Raw genomic sequence first — 23,786 nt, forward strand, 5'->3', positions numbered from 1 at the left:
GCCGGAGGTTTCTTCCTGTTAAAAGGGAGTTTTTCCTTCCCACTGTCGCCAAAGTGCTTGCTCATAGGGGGTCATATGATTGTTGGGTTTTTCTCTGTATTTATTATTGTGCTATCTACTGTACAATATAAAGCGCCTTGAGGCGACTTTTGTTGTGATTTGGCGCTATATAAATAAAATTGAATTGAATTGAATTGAATCTTTTTTACTTTTGACTATATTGTGCAGCAGATAGCGTTGGATTGCAAGTCAACAATAGATCATGTCATGAGAAAGTTCGTCCAAAATGATCAATTTCACCCGAGCCGTACATCTGATTCACAGATTTCTTACTGCTAAAAGCAATATCCATGCCCTGCAAAACCACAAAAAGTAAGATAATAAGCCAGCAAACTTCAGTAGAGTCAAGCTACAATTTTTCTTTGCAGAATTGAACTCTGCTTCTTTACAATAACAGAAAGTTGATTTTTTTTTTTTCTGTTTGGACTATCCGTGGCCTAGAATTTTAAATGAGTGACAGCCATATTTTAAATGATTATTTAATCTTTATGTATGCAAAATGTTTTATACTTTACCTTCAGGTCTTTAGAGAAGTTTGAATTCTGAGCTGCTATATTTTTCTTCTTGGACATTTTTCTATACTGAGTGATTTTCTTTAGTTCATTCTTCAGGACTGAAGAAAAGAAACACACACACACACACACACACACACACACACACACACACACACACACACACACACACGTCTTGGTTACCGTCTATGATATTTGAGCACTGAAGTAAATAGCTGCTTTAAATCAGATGCTGTCTCCTGTGTGATCTCGTGGAGTGCAGTATTTGTGGCTTGTGGCAAGTTTTTGTAAGTCATCATATAGACAATATATTGGATTGAGACCTTACACTCCCTAGACAATGAGATCATGGTGTTTCAACAAAGTATACTGAAGCTACAATCACAGAAGATGGAGTAAATGTTACGATCACACTTCCTCACAAATAACTTTGTTGGCACAAAAAAGGAGGGTCAATATTACAGCAATCTCAGCAAATTTAACAGTCTTTGGTCACAGTAGTAAAATGTGACACAGTAGTAAAATGTGATCTACTCACCGTCTACTTCTGCGGTCAAGCCTTTGATGGAAGCTATCCAAAAAAGGGGGCAGTGAAACACAGAGAAAATACACGTTTCATTTAACAGACCTCAACTAAAAAGTGCCACGCAGATTTCTTTCAGGTTTGATCAAATCTTGTCTAGCAAATACCTCCAGGGACAGTTTCAAATTCTGCCAACTCCTGGGGAAAAGTGGCCAAGCACGGTTCATGCAACATAATCTGCTCCACAAGGGCATGAAGCAAGGTGAACTTCTTGTCTGTCCCACGGAGCTGGGCGAGCTAGGGAAGGAGAAAACACAAATTGAGAAAGGGAACGGGGCCTGAACAGAGCTGTGTCCCCTTGCCACGCAACACACTGATTCAAACATAAAGGACAACATGTATGTATGTTCTTTATATCCATGCCTGTGTGCTGATGCAAACATGCAGCTTTGTTACTCTAGGTCAAATGAAGAATTGGAGGATAATGTATAAAGTGTGTTTACACCCATGGGAGGTTTGTGTGTGTGTGAATTTACAGTCATTTTCCAAGGACACTTCTGGCTGTTTTAACATGTCTCTATACATACATTTGATCCACTTTTATCTGAAACTGTTTCAAGGTTATAATAATACACGACTGCAAGTAACAAAAATAAATAAATAAAAAGCTTTTTCAGCCATTTGTTCAACAAAAATGTCAATACATGTAATATTCTTCTGTGGAAAAGTAGGTGCCCCTTTGGCCTCAGAAGGAGAACATTAACAGAAATAACTTCTTGTGAGCAATTTGCAGGCTTCTTCACCAGCCTTTGTTATCGGATCGCTGAAATTTCTGACGACTCCTCCATGCTGACTTTATTCTGCTGCATGATGTTTGAGAGGTTTTATCTTGCATGTACTGGGTGTTTCAAATTCCCCCACAACTTTTCAGTGGATTTCAGATCTGGGCTTTTTTTTTCTAAGCAATTACACAACCCTCAGTTTCTTCTTTTTGAACCATTCCTAGGTGGATTTATTAGTGTGTTTTTGATCTCTTAAATTCTTGTTAAAAGCTCCACTTTGACTCTTGGACAGATGGCCTCACATTATCCTTGGGTACCCTTTGATATGATGCAGAGTTGTATCAATAACTGCAAGCTGCCCAGTCACGGACACAGTGAAATAACCCCAGTACGTAGTGTTTCCACCACCATCACTCACACTTGGTGTGATATTTCTGTGAAAACCTGTGTTTATTCTGCCCAAAGCATGTCTGCAATCCTATCTTTTATTTGTCTGTCCAGATCACATTATTCCAAAAGGCCCAGGGCCAGATGCATAAAACACTGTGTTGATTCAGGGTTAAAACTTAGCACAAAGGCAGACACATGTATATTACAATATTTCTGTCTGATTTATAAAGCCGTGGAAATTCAATAATAGCAAGCATGCAGACAAGCCTATGTTACACTTTAACCATGGATATATGTAGACACTATGTCATCCATCGCATATAAAAACGCTGATTTTTAGAATGTTGTAAAGTAAACAAAGGATTTACAGCAAATGTGAAAATGAGGGAAGGAAATATGTTTGCAGGTCTTGGAAATAAGACTAACATCTTTGTAAGTTAAGAGCAACAGTAACACACCAGCAACACCAAAGCAGCATTTCTTGCATGTGACAATCAAGCAGAGCTATTTATAGCACCAACATTCAAATTAATATTGCAAGCCCTAATAAAATTTGGAACACAGCTGGTTACAGTTGGCTACTATGTGGTTACAGTGGCAGACAGTGTATGTGTAAAGAGAAAACTACAACTTAATGATAAGTTTAATTCTGCCTGTCGGCCTCATTTCTTATTTTCACTTCACGATATCAGTCTTGCTCCCCCCAAAAAATTGTGTGGCTAAAATATCCATGTGGTGTCCATATTTTCACAAAATATTATTCCTCTAAAAGGCACATAGGATGAAAAAGGTGGAGTGTGTTTGTGTTTATTCATCCGATTGCAGGTCTTTGTATTTTCATTGCCAAACTGTAGTTTCACTTTTTTTTTCCTCTAGGCACATCTCCATTGTAAGTCAAACTTGTGCATTCTCTTATGTACGTAGATATAGGCACTTTTAATAGAGAACATACAGTATGTATTCACTCGCCTGGATTAATTATATAAAACCTTTTACCTTGGTGTAACTTTGCTCTTACGATGCCATTTCAAACTCTGTTATGAAATACCTGTTTTAATAGCTTGTCACTTCTGTTTATGTGAATTATTTTGAATGGAGTTTAATAGTAGTAGTATGAATGAGGCATACTAGCTGTCTGTGACTACTTTGAAATTGTGCTGTTGGTATGAAATGGTAATGATGACTATCGGATTTAAGCTACACTACATTTGATGGTGCCGCATAATTGAAATTCAAGAACGACCTCTCTTATCCTGTGAAAGCAGCTCACAGTGGGTTTTTTCTATTTAGGTTATGTTGTTTACCAATTTAAGGCCAAGGCCAGCCTCTCAGGATTGCGTATACAAGACATGCACAAAGTATTGATGCTCACAAGTAAAAAAAAAAAGAACCAAAAAAAGATCTGAGATAACCTCGATGCATTTTTCTTGGAGGCAGTCAGCCATTAATTTGAAGAGAGTCTGTCTGAAACAGCAACAGTTTACTTTTCTCAATTAGACCTGGAAACACCTCTGAGGCAACACAAGGCCTCGGCTTCATTAAATGGAGCAGAGGACATTTTACTTCTGTGCCAAGAGCACTGCCCCTTAAACATTCCCAGTAGAGAGACATAAACACAAAAGAGTGATTCAAACTAAATTTAAAAAAACACAAAGACAGTGTCGCAAACCCTAGATAAAGGCTGTGCATTCATCAGTTTGATCAACCTTAGAGGAATCATTTTGGAAAACAAACTTATTTGCTGTCTTTCCCGTGTTAGATGAAAAGATTGATGCCTTTCGCTAATCCATCTGTTTATAGTATAAAGCCACAGACAGCGCATATAGGATACAGGAACCAACATGACACATGCTGGCTTGGAAAGTACTGCTTTAAAGCCTTGAGTGCTGCATTTTGGCTGTTGTCACTTTAGTTTTTATAAACCAAATGTAACTCTTTTTGAGGATCGTGTCAGTGATTAGCCTATGCTAGTGCTCAAAAGCATGGTTCGCAAATGTATTCACTGTGATCCCATTGAAGTGGGATGCTAAAAATCAAAAGTGATAAACAGGCTTAAAACAGAACATACTTACCATTTGAATTTTATATACAGTCCACTAGCAGCCAACAGCTGGTACACTAGTCTGACATAATGAATCATATTTCTAACCATCAAGTAAATAATTAAGTTTTGGAGGCAGGTTTGGGCAAAGCTAGTAAGGCTGTTTCTACCATTTGATAAGGCCTCGGTCACGCAGGTCTAGACACTGGTCAGCAACCCCCCCCGGCAATCTTCAGTTGCTAGGGAAAAGTATTCCCCAGCTGGTTGGCAAGTAGTTTGCAAGTGTTTGTATACAAGCCATCATCTTCAGTGCCAACTGCTGGGGTCCACAGCAATCTCCTAGTGACTAAACTGTTCATTAGGATATTTTTGATATATCTTTCATGTGTTAATAGACCTCTCTGCTGAATCACACTTGTTATTAATCTCTGGCTCTCTTCCACAGCATGTCCTTCATCCTGTCTTCTTTCTCTCACCCCAAGCAGCAGATGGCCCCGCCCCTCCCTGTGCCTGGTTCTGCCAGAGGTTTCTTCCTGTTAAAAGGGAGTTTTTTCTTCCCACTGTCGCCAAAGTGCTTGGTCATAGGGGGTCATATGATTGTTGGGGGTTTTTTCTCTGTATGTATTATTGTAGGGTCTACCTTACAATAAAAAGCGCCTTGAGGCGACTGTTGTTGTGATTTGGCGCTGTATAAATAAAAATGAATTGAATTGAATTTTGATGCAGTACCATACACCTCTTTGCAATCAATTTCACACTAGGAACTTCTAACAATCTTCAGCAACCACCTACAAACAGCCAAGGAATACTGTACACAGTTTCCCCTAATGATCAACGGTTACCGGATTGTCACCGGCCAGTGACAGTTTAGGCCTGTGTGACTGAGGCCTGAGCTAACCAGCTCCTGCAATCTATTTACCAGATACATGTGATATCCATTAAACTGTAGTTTTGATATTCTCATTTGAGTCTCTACATTTTTTCAAACCTTTTCATCCTGTGCCACTTCTTTTCATTTCTAAGACACTGAGCCACTAAAGGCGATATTTTGTGCAACGTTTCATTCCTCCTGCGAAGCCATTCATCGACACAGTCGCACAACTGTTAGAGTGAATATGTTCAAAGACCTGAGTAATCCAGAGCGACTGAGAGAAAAACTGAAAGATGCACAGAAGCCCTGCTGTGTATGTCAATGAGTAGTCTTATTAGCCCTGTGCTGCAACTCAATCAAAGGTCAGGCAACAGTGGTGGACTCGTACTTTAGTTAAGGAGGAGAGGCGGAATCCCTTGGCCTTTTCCTTCCCGGCATTCTCATTGAGGTAATTGCCAATGGCGAGGAGGTACTCCAGCACGGAAACAAATGACCTGCAGTTGTACAGCTGCGTGCACATTCTGATCTTCTGGTTAATCAGCTGGAAGACAAACACAAGGGCACAGAGTAAAGTCATTTGTTCTGAAATCCACCCATATACAGGCTCTCACATTCATTTTGCCACACAACAATAATGCAAAGTGGAATAAGGCCGAAGCTTGTTTAGAGGCTCTCTGTACTGACAAAGAGTCGACAAAAATAACTTCAGGCTTTACAATTTTACATTCTAAACATAAACAGCCATCTCACTACACCTCATTTGACCTCATAAAATGAATAATCAGGACCTGGTTGTTTGGCAAGATTATTATTTGGTATGCAATTGTGTCAAGTACAAATATCCCCCTAGAATATCACACAATTTCTGTGTCTAACCATCTCTAAACAGATCCCGTTGAATATGGATAGCATTCATATTGAGAAAAAATTAAAGTGGGATTTTAGGTTTTGCCAGTGATGTATTAGAGGGAAAAAAGGAGCTGATGCTTTGGGAATCATAGTCCTTGACAAAGAGTTAGCTTCTCCAAATAAGCCCATGCCAGCCAACAACACCCCCCACCATATGCTCCTGTTTTAAGAATAACTTCCTGAAATCTACCAGTGGGACAACCTCAGTTACAAGAGAAAAGAACGCAGAAAGCAGATATCCAGATACAGAACATATTATATAAACCTTCTGTAACATGGAAAACTATTGTAGCTCCATGGCATACCAACTGATAGTGCAATGTAACCTGTTTTAACCCTAGAACACTATCGCCGGGTGATTTATACCCGAGAAAATACATTTACATGATTTCTCCCTCCTCCAGCTGTAAACGTGTCGAGGAGCATGTGCCTTCACCATGGAAGTCTCAAATGTCCCAGGAATGGGTGGACCAAAGACCAGCTTTCCAGAGTCATTATTTTGTTTTAGGAGGTTTATTTTTCATTTTGTTAGACATGGCACAGTTGAAAGTAAAAGAAGACCACTCTAATTTGTCATGTGTTGTCATATTTTGATATATTTGATTACTTTTCATTGGTTATATTATATCGGGTAAAAATCACCCGGCACTAGTGATCGTGTTACTATTTATAGCGATAGTGTTCTAGGGTTAAGAAGATCCTCTGATTTGATATACACTATATATATTTAATATATTATTTAAAGTCAGTTAAAGATCTGAGATATTGATCTGGTTGGTTACGTAGCAGAGGGTGCTGTTAATCAGTTTCAGCTGCTTTGATGATAATGAAATTAACAACATGTGCACTAAAAGGGGCAACAATGAGACAATCCCCTAAACAGAAATGGTTTTACAGGTGGACACTGCCATTTTTTCTCTCTTCATCTTTTCTGTTTTTCACTAGTTTTGCATTTGGCTAGGGTCAGTGTCACTGCTGGTAGCATCAGGCGATACTTGGACCCTACAGAGGTTGCGCAGGTATCCCAACTCCACCGGGATGGTACATCAATCCATTCGAATGGCAGAAGGTTTGCTGTATCTTCTAGCACAGTCTCAAGAACATTAAGGTGCTGGAAAAAGGTTGTATAAGGTACTTAGCCCATCAGAAGGACCTGCATCTGCCCCTTTGTGCAAGGACGAATAGGATGAGCGCTGCCAGAGCCTTACAACATGATCTCCAGAAGGCCGCTGCTGTGAATGTCTCTGACCAAACAATCAGAAACAGGCTTCATGGGGGTGGCCTGGAGCCCAGCGTCTTCTAGTGAGCCCTGTGCTCAATGCCTGAATCTGTAGAGGCCAGATGACTTTTGCCACAGAATTTCAGAATTGAAGAATTGACAGGTCCACATCTGGCACAATGTGGCAGACATGAAAGGGTCAGGAGAAGCTGTGGAGAACGCTATGCTGCTTATAATATCATTCAGCAAGTCTGGTTTGGTGGTGGGTCGGTGATAGTCTGGGAAGGCATATCCACAGAGGGACACACGGACCTCTACAGGCTAAGTAACCCAGAGTCCTGGGTTTCTCTTGGTGCACAATAATAGTTGGCCGGATATGGCGAGAATATGCAGGCAGTTTCTGGAGGATGAAGGAATTGATACCACTGGCTGCCCCCCACGCTCACCTGACCTAAATCCAACAGAACACCTCTGGTTCATCTGAAGCCGCCAGGTTTCTGATCAGAGTGATGCCCTGGTCAAGGTCTAGGAGGAGATGCCCCAGGATGTCATCATCGTCTCATTGTCCCAATGTTGTCAGACATGCATGAGGGCCGTACAAAATACTGAATATGATTGTGAGCTGCTGCAAAGAAATTTCAGCAAAACGGACAAGCCTGCCCATCCTTTTCTAACACATTAGCCAGTTCATATCAGTATAGATATCCAGTATGGTATTTTTTCCATTGAGACTTGATGTGTTTTCAATGTGGTTTTTTTTTTTTTTGAGCAGTTTAACGTTCTAATCACTTTAAAGCCAGAAATTTTTTTTTCTTTTTTTTAGAGCCTGCGGCTTAATTTGACTCAACACGGGAAACCTCACCCGGCCCGGACACGGAAAGGATTGACAGATTGATAGACCAGTGTCGGTACTCTCCCAGTTTTCTAAGATACTGGAAAAACTATTTCTAAAGAGATTTGATAACTTTGTGGATAAACATGAATTGTTGGCAAATTGCCAGTATGGGTTTAGAAGTAACAGATCAACAGTTTTGGCATTGATGGATTTAATGGAAGAAATAACTGAATGTATGGATAAGAAGAAGTATGCACTTGGAGTCTTTCTAGATCTAAAAAAGCATTTGATACTGTTGACCACAAAATTCTAATAATCAAACTGGAAAAATATGGGTTTAGGGGTGTGGTATTAGATTGGATAAAAAGCTATGTGATGAATCGACAGCAATATGTACAAATAAATGAGTTTAAATCTAAACTGATGGATATTGAATGTGGAGTACCTCAAGGATCAGTATTGGGACCAAAAATGTTTATTATGTATATAAATGATATTTGTAAAGTATCAAAGATACTAAAGTTTGTAATTTTGCAGATGATACCAATATACTTTGTTCAGGTGTGGAATTTCAACAGGTTTTGGAGGTGATCACACAGGAGTTAAAGATGTTAAAGAAGTGGTTTGATAGAAACAAATTGTCCTTAAATTTAAATAAAACAAAATTTATGTTATTCGGAAACTATAAGAAAAAATTAATATTGAAATTTGTGTTGATAATGTGTATCTAGAAAGGGTTAATACCATAAAATTTCTTGGTGTGATCATTGATCATAAGGCCTGTTGGAAATCACACATCACTTATGTGAGGGGAAAGTTAGCACGGGCATTGCTGTCTTGGGGAAAGTAAAACAATTTTGGATAGGAAAACATTGTATATGTTATATTGTGCTTTACTATTACCATACATGAGTTATTGTGTAGAGGTTTGGGGAAATACATATAAAAGTAATATTCAGACTATAATTATAATGCAGAAAAGGGCTATTAGACTAATAAATCAGGAGGGGTATAGGGCTCACACAAACCCGCTCTTTATTAAGACGCAAGCTATAAAATTCCAGGATCTGGTGAAGTTTAAAACAGTGCAAATAATATATAAGGCAAGGAAAGGGATGCTCCCAATCGAAATAAGTAAATGGTTCTTAGAAAGAGAAGGGAGGTATAATTTTAGAGGGAAGTGGAATTTAAAATTACAAAAAGTAAGAACAACATTGAAAAGGATGTCTATTTCAATAGCGGGAGTTAAATTTTGGAATGAGTTAAAAGAAGAAATAAAGGTCAGTAGTGATATAAACCAGTTTAAAATAAAACTCAAAAAGAAATTTTAAATAAGTATAAGAATGAAGAAAATGCAATTAACCCAAGACAGCAGTCAAACTGATGTTTATTTTCTTGATTTTCTTGTTGAACATGACAATTTTTTTTTTTTTTTTTTTGTGATGTTATTATGTTCTAAGTTGAAGGCATTGTAAACGTTTTGTTGTTCAAATTTAGATGATGAGGATGTAAACCTGAGGGGGTAGGGCTAAATAAGTATATACTTCAGCCTACTCCTTTTCAAACAACTGCATGGAATGATTTTATGAAATGTTGGTGAATGTATATATTTGAAATAAAAATGAACTGAACTGAACTGAACTGAACTAAAAAAACACAGCCATTGACAGAAGTGTTCGTGAAAGTGGACATAAGAGTTTTTTGCTTTTTAAAAGAAAAAAATGATTGTTTTCTCGTGTATTATTTTCTTCTTTCTCTACAATTTGTCATCAAACAATGCAGAAAACGGCAGTGTGAGTGGCTAGCCCCGCTGCATACTGTCTCCTTCATTGTGTGGGAGGTGGATGCTTCCCATTGAAAAGCTAAGGGAAGCAGCTGAGTGCTGTTATCTATTGGAGGTGAGGAAGTTAACTTCAAGTGCATTTTCCAAATCAACAACTTCTCATCCTTGAAAAGTTTTTACTTGTAAAACCATAAGTTTTAAAATTAAATTACTACAGCGTAAATCTCACATTTACAGTATCCTCATAAGTTGCTAGACATTTACACTTTTTTAACTCTGTACATTACCACAAGGGATTTTAAATCAAGCAATCGAGATCTGATGTGCAAAGTACAGACTTTCAACTTTAATTTGAGAAGTTTAACAAAAACATTGCATCACATCACATTGAATCACAACCCTTTTTATTCATAGTCTCCTATTTTCAGTGGCTCAAAGATGATTAGACAAATGAAAGTCATTTTAAATATATATATATTTTAAATAAATGGATTAAAATCCTTTGCAGTTAATCACTGCCTGAAGTCTAGAACCCATGGACATTACCAAAAGCAGTGTCTCTTGAGATACTCACTTCAGCTACCTTCAGTTGCTGCTTGTTCGTGGGTCTCTCTGCCTTCAGTTTTGTATTTAATAATTGAAAAGCATGCTCTATTGGGTTGAGATCAAGTGAATGATTTAGTCATCCAAGAATATATCCTTTCTTTTCCTTGAGAAACTCTTGAGGTGCTTTTGTAGCACGGTTTGGGTCATTATCCATTTGCACTGTGAAGTGCTATCCACTCAGTTTTGCAACATTTAGTTGAATCTGAGCAGTTACTATAGCCCAGTACATCCTGTTACTTCTATCAGCAGTCTCACCATCAATAAACACTAGTATCCTGGTTTCCCTCACAGTCTTACATATCAGATCGTGCCGTCTGACATACCCATGCTGTTAACATTGCCTCTTCCATGTTTGACAGATAATGTGATATACTTCATATCATCATCTGTTTCTCTTCTTTGCCATACTTCTTTCTTCTTATCATACTGATACAATTTAATCTTGTTTCACTTTTCCAAAGACTTTTTTTCCACAGCCAAGCAGGCTCTTTAACATGTTTTCTGGCAAAGTCTAATCTGGCCTTTCTGTTCTTGAGTAGGGATGGGAACTGATAAGAATTTAGCCATTCCAATTCCATTATTGATATCACTTATTGATTCGATTACCAATTAAAAATCTCTTACCGATTGTCATTGGCTCCGCTTTGAGAGTCACCACCATCACTAAGCAGCAATAAAGAAATTACACTCATGCAAATTAATTGCATGCTGTGGGTCAAATGTTTGTGCATGTTTTTTCAGGTATTTCCCCTCTTTGCTGTGATCACTGTTGGAGTTGTTGCTCAAGAATGTCATTATTACACATATTACCTAAACACTTTCCTTAGAAGTAATGCATTGCGTAACTTAATTACTCCTATTTGTTATATTTTTTACATTGCTTTCATGTTACTCTGTAATATCTGAAAAACACTGCTTCATAATCACCATTTAACAATATAAACCTGAGGTTCTGAAAATGTTAGACTTTGTATAAAAATGGCTTCAATTCTTAAACAGCTAACGCAGTGCTTTTGTTAAACACCTTGAATTAAAGCTGGAATCCTGCACTTCAGTCACTTGATTGTTTGATTTAAAATCCACTGTAGTGGTGCACAGAAGGAAAACTACAGAAACTATGTAAATGTCCAAAACTTTATAGACCTAACTGTGTGCGGCTTGTCCAGATACGTTTTCTAATATATGTTCTTTATTTCATTTGGATGCTGCAAGCTATAATAGGCTCATTGCTGGCTCCAGAAGCAAGGAGGCCAAGAACACCCACTGGTAATTGAAAACTGCAGTTACAAAGAGAAGACAATTAGCCCAACCTGAACTCAAAGAAAAAAAACAGAGCCGAGCCTCCCAGATTGTCTCTGTTTTTCTCCCTGCATTTTTTGAGGAGAAAAAATGACTTATTATGCTTTTCTGTGCTTTTTTATTTACTGTTACAATGGTGAATGTCCACGTTAAATCTGGCCAAAGTTTCATATAATTGGATCAATGTATTTACAACTAATCCCTTTGAAACAATGCTCCAGGAGATGTATGTTGTTAAAAACAGGGTTATGCCAAATATGGCTATGTCAGGCACAGAAGCCCCGCCCACCTACTGAAGAAACCTGACTTAAAGGGACAGTAGCTTTAAAGGGGGAAGAACTAGAGTGGTCTGAAGAGCTTTAGTATAAGCCTTAGGTAAGAAGGATTATTTTTAGTTGTCAATCATTTAGAGTCTAGTAGAATCCAACAATAAAAATATGGAGTTAAAATTAGAATAATAAGTTTCCTTTAATAGATAAAGTCAATCTGGTATACATTTGTACATTTCTTTAATGCTAAAGTTGCTAAAGTTTCATATTCATATTGATGTTTTGTGCATTCAGATGAAGTCTGCAAGACTTTCTTTATATTCATGTTTCCTTACTACAGCCAGGCTTTCTGTCAAATTACAAGAGATTTTATTGTGTCTTGTTTTAGAATAGTTTGCCATTTATATATCTACTGAAAATACTACATTTGGTTTTATCATTCTGTACATCACAGCTTCAGGTGATGCCTCCCTGTCTACTGCATCACTGGCTCTAGCTCTGTGACTTTGCATTTCTTATATGTATATTTGAAATGGCTGCACACAGAGAACAGCAAATGTTTAAAGAAAAAGCTAGGTCCACAATGCAGAGTAAAAGCTGTCATCCTTGCAGTGAAACACCAACAAGCACATCACAGGTGAGAAGCATTCCCATAGTGGTGACTTTGCCATTTTCCCTCCTCAAGACCTGTCTATCAGGTGGCAGGTAAACCCTTCTTAATGTTAGTGCCTAAGAAGCCTGTCGTGTTTGAGAATCCAAGGATTTGCAACTATGTTGCGACTATGAGGACCCTAATGTTTGAACACACTGTACTAGGAAAGACCTAAATCTGAAGTGCACCTTACCTTTTTGTCACAGTGTACCTGTACGCAAATACCAAAGCTTTTGATTGAATGACCTTTTTAATAACTCTAACACAGTAGAAAGAAAACAATATCAGAAGCAAAAAGCCAAGAGTAAATTGAAACTTAATGAAATTGCTAATCTTTCTTGTCGAGTCATCTTGCCGGCACACAATATGTTTGTCTCTGTGTGTTAGACAAAGAAAAATTACTGTCACAGTCAATGGATTACAGTGCCATCATTCTTATCCATTGTTTCTCTTCATTCTCAGACAGTCAGCAGACAAGAGATTAGGGTTGAAGCACTGATGCTGAAAGAAACAGAAGCTTGAGAGAATCACATAAAAAAATGTCTGAGGAGCTGGGGGGCATTCTTGTCTGCCTGCAATATCTTTACACCCTGCAGTCCCCAGTGCCAATAAACAACAATGCGCGATAAGAGTGTTAACGATCAGTCTGACTAATGATGAACAGGAATCTCTGGATACTCGAACTACACAAACCAAAAATATTTCAGGTGTTCGTGTAAGGGTTAAGAAGATACTTAAATTAATATAGATATATATATTTGAGTTGGAACTTTGTGTGTGTGTGGGGGTTTTTTTTTATTTGATTTTACCTGTATTAATTTAAGAGTGACTGTCTTTGAAGTGGGTCTAGAAGTTTGCAGAAAGAAGAAAAAGTCATAAATCTTTCCACATCTCTTCCTTTGTGATAACTCCAAAGTGAGTTTTCATTGGGTTTTTTGATAAGGATTTAAAAAAAAAACTTTGGTGGTTTTACACCACCTGCAGAAAAATTAAACTTGATTTGATTAAGAGCCATCTTTTCTTCTCCGTCAATGAAGAGAAGTGTTTTAAAGTGCTTCTCATGCTTTTGTGTTTCCAAGACTCTTAACATTCCAGCAAATAGAATAGAAACTACTTCACCCGCCACATAAAACCTAAAAGTCAAACTGAAGAGGGGGGAAAAGCTTTCATGTATTAATAGTATTTTGTGCACAGATGTTCTTTTCATTTATGTCTAAAGCTATGATGTATCTGGGCATTAGCATTTGCATTAGAGAATAAATTTGCATGGAGGTGTTTGATTATGTGCTGTGCAGTCTTGTGGTTTTACCCTTTTTCAGCCTGTAGAAATGGGGCAGACTTTAAAAACAGCTCAACATCTAATTCGACTTTTGATTTGACTCTGCTGGTGATCAAGTGAACTCACGGGCTGCAGGTCGTTCATGCTGATCGGAAGCTCTCTCAGAGTCAACAACAGGTCGAGTTGTGTGCTCAGGTAGGGGATGTTGCACATCTGTAGCAGAGAAAAGATGTAAGGGTAATGAGCTGTGGATATACAGAAGAGAGCGCAATTATCACATCATCACACAGCCTATTTCCATGTGATTATTCAGAATTATCTAAAAAGCAGAGCTGCTGGGAGATGCTGGAGGGAGATACAGTCATCGGATGGCTGAGGCTTGTTCTCAGATTCGAGATTACCGCAGGCAAAAGCAGAGAGCTGCAGGCCTGTCGACAGGCTGATTTAACCGAGAAACTGAAGGCTTGACACTTTGAAACGATTGGCTGAGCTGCCTAGTCGACCTTTGTGTCTGTGCTAACCTCTAATAAATCATTCTTCATTGTCAGACTGGCTCGCTGATGCTCAGGTACCATCTCCCAAAAGGCAAAGGGCACCTGGTCTGACGGACAGTTAAGGATAGGTATCAGGATTAGTGTTAGAAATCTATACCATGTAATAATTTCCCCTGTTGCGGAGGATGTGTCATCCTCCACACGTGAAAGCATTGGGCTTGTTATTTTTTCACACTTTCTGTCATGTTTTAAATTTCAAATGCAAGGTTAACAGTTACAGGGGTTCTGTGTCAATCTAATACCAGTAAAAGGACATCACCCTGGGCTAAAAACAAAAAGTGTTTGCTTATTTGTCACTGTCAGATTTTCAGGTATTTTGACAACATTTTCTAAAACTCACAAGATGAAACTTTCATCTTCAGCAAATCTGATTATAAAAACGAAAACATTGCAACTTTTCTACTGTGAGACAGCACACTTTAGCTTTGTGAAAAATAGCCAGCTTTCATACATACACCAGATAAAACCTCCTATACAGTGTAGCGCGAGACAGACTGCTATATATAAGAGTATGACAACACAGACAGCATGAGTAGGATTTGATTTATTTTAAGAAAAATACCTACGCTTCATCCCTAATATATTTTACCTCAATGGAAAATGTGCTTCGAGGATGCCACTCTTATGTCCACAAGCATCCTGAGAGGGAAGTGATTACTCAGAGCTGTAAGGCAGATAACCAGACCATTTCCAACTGTCAACAGCAAAGACAAGACTCTGCTGCTTTGCAAGCTGCTCTGTAAAGCTGTATTTACAGCATGGAAATGTTTGCTGGGCACTTAAACTGTATACTATATACTGTAAACAGACTTTTAATTCACTTTATTATACAGTGCACATACTCTATATTTACAATAAAAGAGAGTGAACAAGACACCGTTTTGCCATCTAACTACAGTATATATCGCGACTAAAAGACGACCGATTGTACAACTTTATTAATTCATTAGATGTTCTAGAAGAAGCCATTGTGAGCCATCTCGACACATTTATACAATTATTTGAAGATATATTTAAATGACCTTTAATTTAAATGGTCAATTAAATATAAAAATATCACAAAATCCAAATCTGATATAAAAAGACTTCAAAGCTTTGATGACTTTGCCCCAAAATAAGGTTTTAAAAGGCATTTTTTCCCATTAATTCAATTCAATTCAATTTTATTTATATAGCGCCAAATCACAACAACAGTCGCCTCAAGGCGCTTTATATTGTACAGTAGATCGCACAATAATAAATACAGAGAAAAACCCAACAATCATATGACCCCCTATGAGCAAGCACTTTAGCGACAGTGGGAAGGAAAAACTCCCTTGTAACAGGAAGAAACCTCCGGCAGAACCAGGCTCAGGGAGGCGGGCCATCTGCTGCGACCGGTTGGGGTGAAAGAAGGAAAACAGGATGAAAGACATGCTGTGGAAGAGAGACAGAGGTTAATAACAGATATGATTCAATGCAGAGAGGTCTATTAGCACATAGTGAGTGAGAAAGGTGACTGGAAAGGAAAAACTCAATGCATCATGGGAATCCCCGGCAGCCTACGTCTATTGCAGCATAACTAAGGGAGGATTCAGGGTCACCTGGTCCAGCCCTAACTATATGCTTTAGCAAAAAGGAAAGTTTTAAGCCTAATCTTGAAAGTAGAGCTAGTGTCTGTCTCCTGAATCCAAACTGGAAGCTGGTTCCACAGAAAAGGGGCCTGAAAACTGAAGGCTCTCCCTCCCATTCTACTTTTAAATACTCTAGGAACAACAAGTAAGCCTGCAGAGCGAGAGCGAAGTGCTCTAATAGGGTGATATGGTACTACAAGGTCATTAAGATAAGATGGGGCCTGATTATTTAAGACCTTGTATGTGAGGAGCAGGATTTTGAATTCAATTCTGGATTTAACAGGAAGCCAATGAAGGGAAGCCAAAACAGGAGAAATATGCTCTCTCTTCCTAGTCCCTGTCAGGACTCTTGCTGCAGCATTTTGGATTAGCTGAAGGCTTTTCAGCGAGTTTTTAGGACATCCTGATAATAAAGAATTACAGTAGTCCAGCCTGGAAGTAATAAATGCATGAACTAGTTTTTCAGCGTCACTCTGAGACAGGATATTTCTAATTTTAGAGATGTTGTGCAAATGGAAGAAAGCAGTCTTACATATTTGTTTAATATGTGCGTTGAAGGACATGTCCTGGTCAAAAATGACTCCAAGGTTCCTTACAGCATTACTGGAGGCCAAGGTAATGCCATCCAGAGTAAGAATCTGCTTAGATACCATATTTCTAAGATTTTCAGGGCCGAGTACAATAACCTCAGTTTTATCTGAATTAAGAAGCAGAAAGTTAGCGGCCATCCAGGTCTTTATGTCTTTAAGACATTCCTGCAGTTTAACTAATTGGTGTGTGTTACCTGGCTTCATGGATAGATAGAGCTGGGTGTCATCTGCATAGCAGTGAAAATTTATGCTATGTCTTCTAATGATGCTGCCTATGGGAAGCATGTATAATGTAAATAGAATTGGTCCTAGCACTGAACCCTGTGGAACACCATAATTAACCTTAGTGGGTGAAGAGGACTCTTCATTTACTTGAACAAATTGGAGTCTATTAGATAGATATCATACAAACCACTGCAGCGCAGTACCTTTAATACCTACAGCATGTTCTAATCGCTCTAATAGGATATTATGATCAACAGTATCAAACGCAGCACTAAGGTCTAGCAGGACAAGCACAGAGACTAGTCCACTGTCAGAGGCCATAAGAAGATCATTTGTAACCTTCACTAAAGCTGTTTCTGTGCTGTGATGAGCTCTGAAACCTGACTGAAACTCTTCAAATAAGCCATTCCTCTGCAGATGATCAGTTAGCTGTTTGACAACTACTCTTTCAAGGATTTTTGATATGAAAGGAAGGTTGGAGATTGGCCTATAATTAGCTAAGACAGCTGGGTCTAGAGATGGCTTTTAAGTAAACATTTAACTACAGCCACCTTGAAGGCCTGTGGTACATAGCCGATTATTAGAGATAGGTTGATCATATTTAAGATTGAAGCATTAATTAATGGCAGGACTTCTTTGAGCAGTTTTGTAGGAATGGGGTCTAAAAGACACGTTGATGGTTTGGAGGAATTAATTATTGAAGTTAACTCAGAAAGATCAATTGGAGAAAAGAGTCTAACTTAACATCGATGGTACTAAAAGTAGCTGTAGACGATATTACATCTGTGGGATGATTATTGGTAATTTTTCTCTAATGATAAAAATTTTATTTGTGAAGAAGTTCATGAAGTCATTACTAGTTAACGTTAAAGGGATGGTTGGCTCAGTAGAGCTCTGACTTTTGTCAGCCTGGCTACAGTGCTGAAGAGAAACCTGGGGTTGTTCTTATTTTCTTCAATCAGTGACGAATAGTAAGATGTTCTGGCTTTGCGGAGGCTTTCTTATAAAGCAACAAACTATTTCTCCAGGCTAAATGATGATCCTCTAAATTTGTGACACGCCATTTCCTCTCCAGCTTACGAGTTATCTGCTTTAGGCTACGTGTTTGAGAATTATACCACGGAGTCAGGGACTTTGGATTTGAGGCCTTAGTTTTCACAGGAGCTACAGTATCCAGAGTCGTACGTAGTGAGGAGGTAAAATTATTAACAAGATAATCGACCTCTGTTGGAGTAGCGTTCAGATAGCTGCTCTGCTCTATGTTGGTACAGGACATTGAAGATGATAACAGTGGGTGGATTATATTCTTAAACTTAGTTACAGCACTTTCAGAAAGACATCTACTTTCTACATTAATGTTTTTCTACCACCATCTTTGCTGTTTCCAAATTCTCCATAGATTTTAGGTTCCCCGTCTCTTTCTGATATTGTTTCTGGCCTCAGTTTACTTAGTAAGATGACAATTGAGACTTTCATAATGTTTGCTTAAAACTTTGCAGCTGTGGGTACATCTAAACAGTGGATAGAAGGTCTAAACTAACTGAATCCTAGAAAAGGTGTAAGGATTGTAAAAGATGTTGTACTTCTTAGCTCTGTCGTTCTACCAGATGTTGGGTGTGCCAAAAAAGCAGTTTTGTTAAATGAAACTGCACAAGTTTCTAGGCACATTTGTCATCATATCCAACCCAGAAGCTTAACCGTATAATGCCCTTTGTGTCATATTTGATACCTGAGTTTCTGAGACCTCTATCTCATCAACATGATCCTTTCCATAATTTCAAAATGTTACGGACAAAACTCTTTTTTTAAACTAAAATTAACATCGTTGTTAACGAAAAGTTGCCATAAACCCCCAATTTATCAAATGCGATACAAAAAATATATAATAAATATAAAATAAAAATATATTATACAGAACATGATATAGCAAAAAAAAAAAAAAAAGGATTTTGTTATAAGGGTTAATAAACATCTCAGTTCCAAAAACTGGTTAAGACCCTTAACCTGGGTCTTACCAGGTTAAGGGATGCTGAAGTCATGTGACCAGAGTGTAGTTTGTTTATACCCGGTCTGTGACCCAGGATTTTGCCTTCATTTTGGTATTTATTGAGTTATATTATTATTGAACATGTATTTAGTTCTTGTTGTTGCTGTTATTAGTTCGGATTTTAGTCTTCTTGTATTTTGATATTACTTCATGTTCATCTAGTTATTCCTAAAGCTCATAGTTTCTCAGTGTTTGTTTTGTTGACCTAGATCCTTTCGTGTCGTCAGCCCTTATGTTCCAGTCTCCCTTGTTGGTTCATGTTGTCAAGTTAGTATTATGTCTCCGTCCTTCATGTTTCCTGTTTTATTTTGAAAGAGTCTGGTAATCTTTGTCTATTGTATTTAGTTTCACTTCCCCTGTCCCCTCATTAGGTTCATGTGTGTCAGCTGTTTCCCCTCATGTGTTTCCACTTCCCTAATCATCCATGTGGGTCTTTAGTCTGTCTTTTTCATTCAATCTGTGTTTAATCATCTGTTTCCTCCCACCACGTTACCTCAAGTTGTATGTATGTCATGATTCTGCTCAGGTCGTGTTCATGTTTCATGTACTTGTTGGTCATAGTTCTTTTGCACGTTCCTGGGTTGAATCATGTTCATGTCTGTCACCATAGTTATCACAGTTCAGTCACGGTTATCATAGTTTAATTTTCCCAGTGTAGTTTTTAGGTTAGTTTACGCCCCGTTGCCTTTGCTTTATTTTAGTATTCATGTTTTATCAGCCAAAATAAACGACTCGCCTTTTGTTTAAGTTTACTTTGTCTTCTCGTCTGTGTCCGCACCTTGTTCCTCCACACACACCCCACACGGTCTGCCCCGCAAACCATGACATACCCCAAATATTAATGTTTTAATGGTGTAGTGGTTAACACATCAAGGGTTTGAGATTGGAAAGAGAAACAAGCTCAGCTTCATAAGCTGGCTTACTTCATGTGCCAGTGCTAAAACCGAATAAATGGGAGGATATTATCAAGAAGGGTATAAAATCAAACTGCAGATCCATCCACTTAATAAATAAGGGAGCAGCCAAAAGTACCTTATTTACATTTTACAAAGTTTCATCAAAAACTTTTTTTCCAACAGAACGTTTTATTTTGTCATTAACACAAGAGCTCATTTATTATTTGTTATTTATTAAAAAATCTCATTTACTATTTTATCATGGGAACCAAGGTGATACCAACTTCCAGGTTACCGTACAAAAATACGTCATCTCTGCGGCAGCCTATTTCCGCTGTTTAAAGCGCCATTATGAAGTGTCAGTTAAGGGAAACGACAGAGGTCAATACATGATTGGGAACAATGACTGCAAAGGAGCTGTGGAAGAGTCATGCTGACACAATAGTGCTAATGCCCTCTTTTCACAGTGCAGCACTGATGAACAAACAGCTTGTGTATGAAAGAGTTTTCAGTGGGAAATCTTACTCACACACTAATCACAAAAGTCAATGCCTGAGGAAAAAGTGACGTTAGAATTTAGTTAGTTACTGGGGGGGGTTGGATTGGGTTGCTTTTTTGTTTTGGGGGGGTTGGCCACAATCGCCAATGTTATGTTTGTAGAAAAATGAAACTAAACAGTTTCTGATGAGGAAAAATGTCTGGGTAGAAAATTCTGCTTCAAGCAGCCTGTAGCACAAGAAGTAATGCAGGGATAAAGGAAAGAATGGATTTCACTAAATACCAGTGCATTCTGAATGCAAATGTCCTGCAGTCACTCAAGACACTGCATACTTCAAAATCCTACATACTGTTAATCCATCATGAGCTATTCAAGAAAGGTAAGAGGAATTCCTAATTCAGTACAGAAAGACTGGCTTCAAAAGGTGACTGTTGTATGCACCAAAATTACTGATCTTTTGAAGTTTCACAGATAAAATAACAGCAGTGCAAAGAGTATTCCATTTTAATGTCTGCTTGCTGCAGGGCTTGAATTTTCTTTTCACTTCAGAAATCAACAAATTGAGCAAATTAGCTCAGGGGTTCCCAAACTGTTGCTTCCAGCTGGATCCAATAAGTAGTTTTATTGATACTCCGTAAACAGAGAATAATTAAACAGTTGCTTGAAGGCTCCAACATAATGTTCAGTTTCGAAATACAATAAAGCACCAGAAGACCACACATGTTGTAAAGTGTGTACAAGGTGTGGTGCAAAAGCATAAATACTGACTATCCCATGTCTTGCATAGAAAACATGTTCAAATTGTGTTATGATGGCACGGTGTTTTAGATTGGTTTGGCTCACAGAAAGAAGGTGCTGGGGCCTTTCTGTGTGGAGTTTGCATGTTCTCCCTGTGTCTGCGTGGGTTCTCTGCGGGTACTCTGGCCTTAGGTTACGTTCACCGCTGATTCTGAATTGGCTAAAGGTGTGAATGCGAGAGCGAATGGTAGCTTTTCTCTCTGTGTGAACCCTGCCACAGTCTTTTGGCCTATCCAGAGTGTACCCTCTGTCCCTGTGGGATAAGCTCCAGCTTCCCCATGACTCTGTATTGGATAAGCGTAAGAGGTTGGATGGATGGATGGATGGGTGGATTTTATGGGGTGGATGTCTGGAATGAATAAAACCTGCAGAACATTAGTTAATGGTATTTTAGTTTGAATACCTGTTAGTTGACAATAATAAATATAACTGATTTTCTCATTTATTTAGTAGAATCCAGCCTGTCTGCATGGAGGTTTGAGCCTTCAGAGCCTTCAGAAGTACATGAGGCTTGCGAAGGTGTTGCCACTCAACCCAGGCTTACATACGAAATCCCATTTTAAAAAAAACACTGTCAAATATTCCTGTGTGGCAGTGTGGGCTGCTCTGGCTGTTCATCTGCTAACCCTGCTGCAACCTTGAGCCACCATATCACTGCCAACCTTGCTGGAAAGTGATAACCAGATGATGCCTGCCATGACAGCCGTGATGTGTGACTGAGAAGGCAGGTGACTCAACAAGTTCTCCTCAGCAAAGTGCTAAATGAGCATGCACTGGATGCTGCTTTAATCGTGAGATCTGAAATTTGCTATTTAAATTCTTGTAATTGTAATTCTAGTAGGGTAGAATTAGTGCATTGGTTAGTTAACTGTTATGTTATGCAGGAATATTCTGGTTTTCATCCTGCTGCCTTTTTTGTTTACAGTTTGCACGTTCTTCCGCCCGGGTGGGTGCAGTATAAAGACATTCACTGGTTTTGCGGTGATTTTAAAATCGCTGTAGGTGTAAATCTGAGTGTGAATGGTTTTCGTTCTGTCTGATTTGGTCTATGATAAACTGGTTACCCAGTAACCAGCTGGGATAGCCAACAGCCTCCTGTATCATTCTCTAAATCAGTGCTTTAGACTATCCCAGTTCAAACTGGGTTAAATAAAAGTCATGTTTTTCTTTGTATTTCTTTGGGCATCGAAAAGACAAACTGCAGTAAGTTTTAAAAAAACCCAGCATAACCAATCCTTCTTTTTGTAACTGTAGTATGGCTGCTATTCCAACACAGAATATAAAGCACAGAGTCATCAGATGCTGCCCGTCACGGTTGGCCAGAGCACTGCTAAGGTACAGGGCACCAAGAGCAAGTCTCCCAGCATGGGGGGGTCACATTAAGGTAAAGTTCACAGGAAAGGGGAGAAGGCTCAGTGAGAAATGACACTCCCACCATCAACTTTAATGCTCCATTTCAGTGTGCTCCACAGCATGTTTCTGTGTGTGCAATAGCATTCCCTACTTGGAGGGATTGCATGCACAGAAAAACACTACAGTTTTTTCAGTGATACTTCTGAAAGTTGGTACTGACGTGGTCGCTGATCAGATACTTGCTTTACTATTTTCCAACCTTGTACTACTTGAGAAGTGGTCAGGATGGTAGCAAAAAGTGGTGCTGGGACACCTAGCAAGTAAGCGCAAGGTATTCGTTAATTGGCATATTGGCTATTTGGTGATCTATTAGTATTAGCAACAAGGACTAATACATTTTAAAAAATAAAGTAAAGATGAGAGAAACACCCTTCAGATAACAAATGTGAGAAAAATCAGTTTATGTCTCATTTGTCAATATATTGGAATATCCATCCGTCCTCTTCTCCTTGTCAGGGTCGTAAGTGGGCTGGAGCCTATCCCAGCTGTCTTAGGGCGAGAGGCAGGGTACGCCCTGGACAGGTTGCCAGTCTTTCGCAGGGCTAACAGACATAGACAGAAAACCATTCTGGTAACCAGCGTTAGGGGGCAATCGTGGCTCAAGAGTTGGCAGTTCGTCTTGTAATCGGAAGGTTGCCGGTTCGAGCCCCGGTTCGGACAGACACTTCACCCGTTGCCTACTGGTGGTGGTCAGAGGGCCCGGTAGCGCCAGAGTCCGCCAGCCTGTCGGTGCGCCCCAGGGCAGCTGTGGCTACAATGTAGCTTGCCATCACCAGTGTGTGAATGGGTGGACGACTGAATGTAGTGTTAAGCACTCTTGGGTCCTGCAAACTTGAAAAAATAAACTGTTATAAACTATATTATATTTTCAACTGTATTCCTGTTTTTGATGCAGTTGTTTGTTATCCATTTCCATTCCCTGTGAGTGGAAATTCATTTTTAGCCATTTAACCAAAGGCAAAAAAAATCAAGAAATCAGAAATGTGTCGTTGAAACGTTGCAGCATTAGAGCAGAAAACAGAGAAAGAAATGATCCACATGTGTGAGTGTGTGTGTGAGGATTTCTACAAAGCAATGAAACAGGCTGCGCCTCGAAAGGAGTTTGATGACTGCAGTCTCCC

At 38.8% G+C, this 23,786-nt stretch overlaps 1 protein-coding gene across 2 annotated transcripts in view; it reads right to left on the reverse strand.

The window, feature by feature from the left end:
- LOC116321971 (formin-like protein 13) overlaps positions 1-23,786 on the reverse strand; it is a 54,470-nt gene that overhangs the window by 12,631 nt on the left and 18,053 nt on the right. For both annotated transcript variants that reach the window (XM_031741919.2, XM_039603976.1), the window contains 5 exons: positions 14,157-14,243; positions 5,568-5,720; positions 1,263-1,392; positions 1,111-1,143; positions 576-673 (listed from right to left, as the gene is read on the reverse strand). In XM_031741919.2, the coding sequence (XP_031597779.2) occupies positions 576-673; positions 1,111-1,143; positions 1,263-1,392; positions 5,568-5,720; positions 14,157-14,243 (501 nt within the window). The remainder of the gene's footprint in view (positions 1-575; positions 674-1,110; positions 1,144-1,262; positions 1,393-5,567; positions 5,721-14,156; positions 14,244-23,786) is intronic.

The sequence above is a fragment of the Oreochromis aureus genome, linkage group 20 (genome assembly GCF_013358895.1).
Source record: "Oreochromis aureus strain Israel breed Guangdong linkage group 20, ZZ_aureus, whole genome shotgun sequence".
Taxonomy (NCBI): domain Eukaryota; kingdom Metazoa; phylum Chordata; class Actinopteri; order Cichliformes; family Cichlidae; genus Oreochromis; species Oreochromis aureus.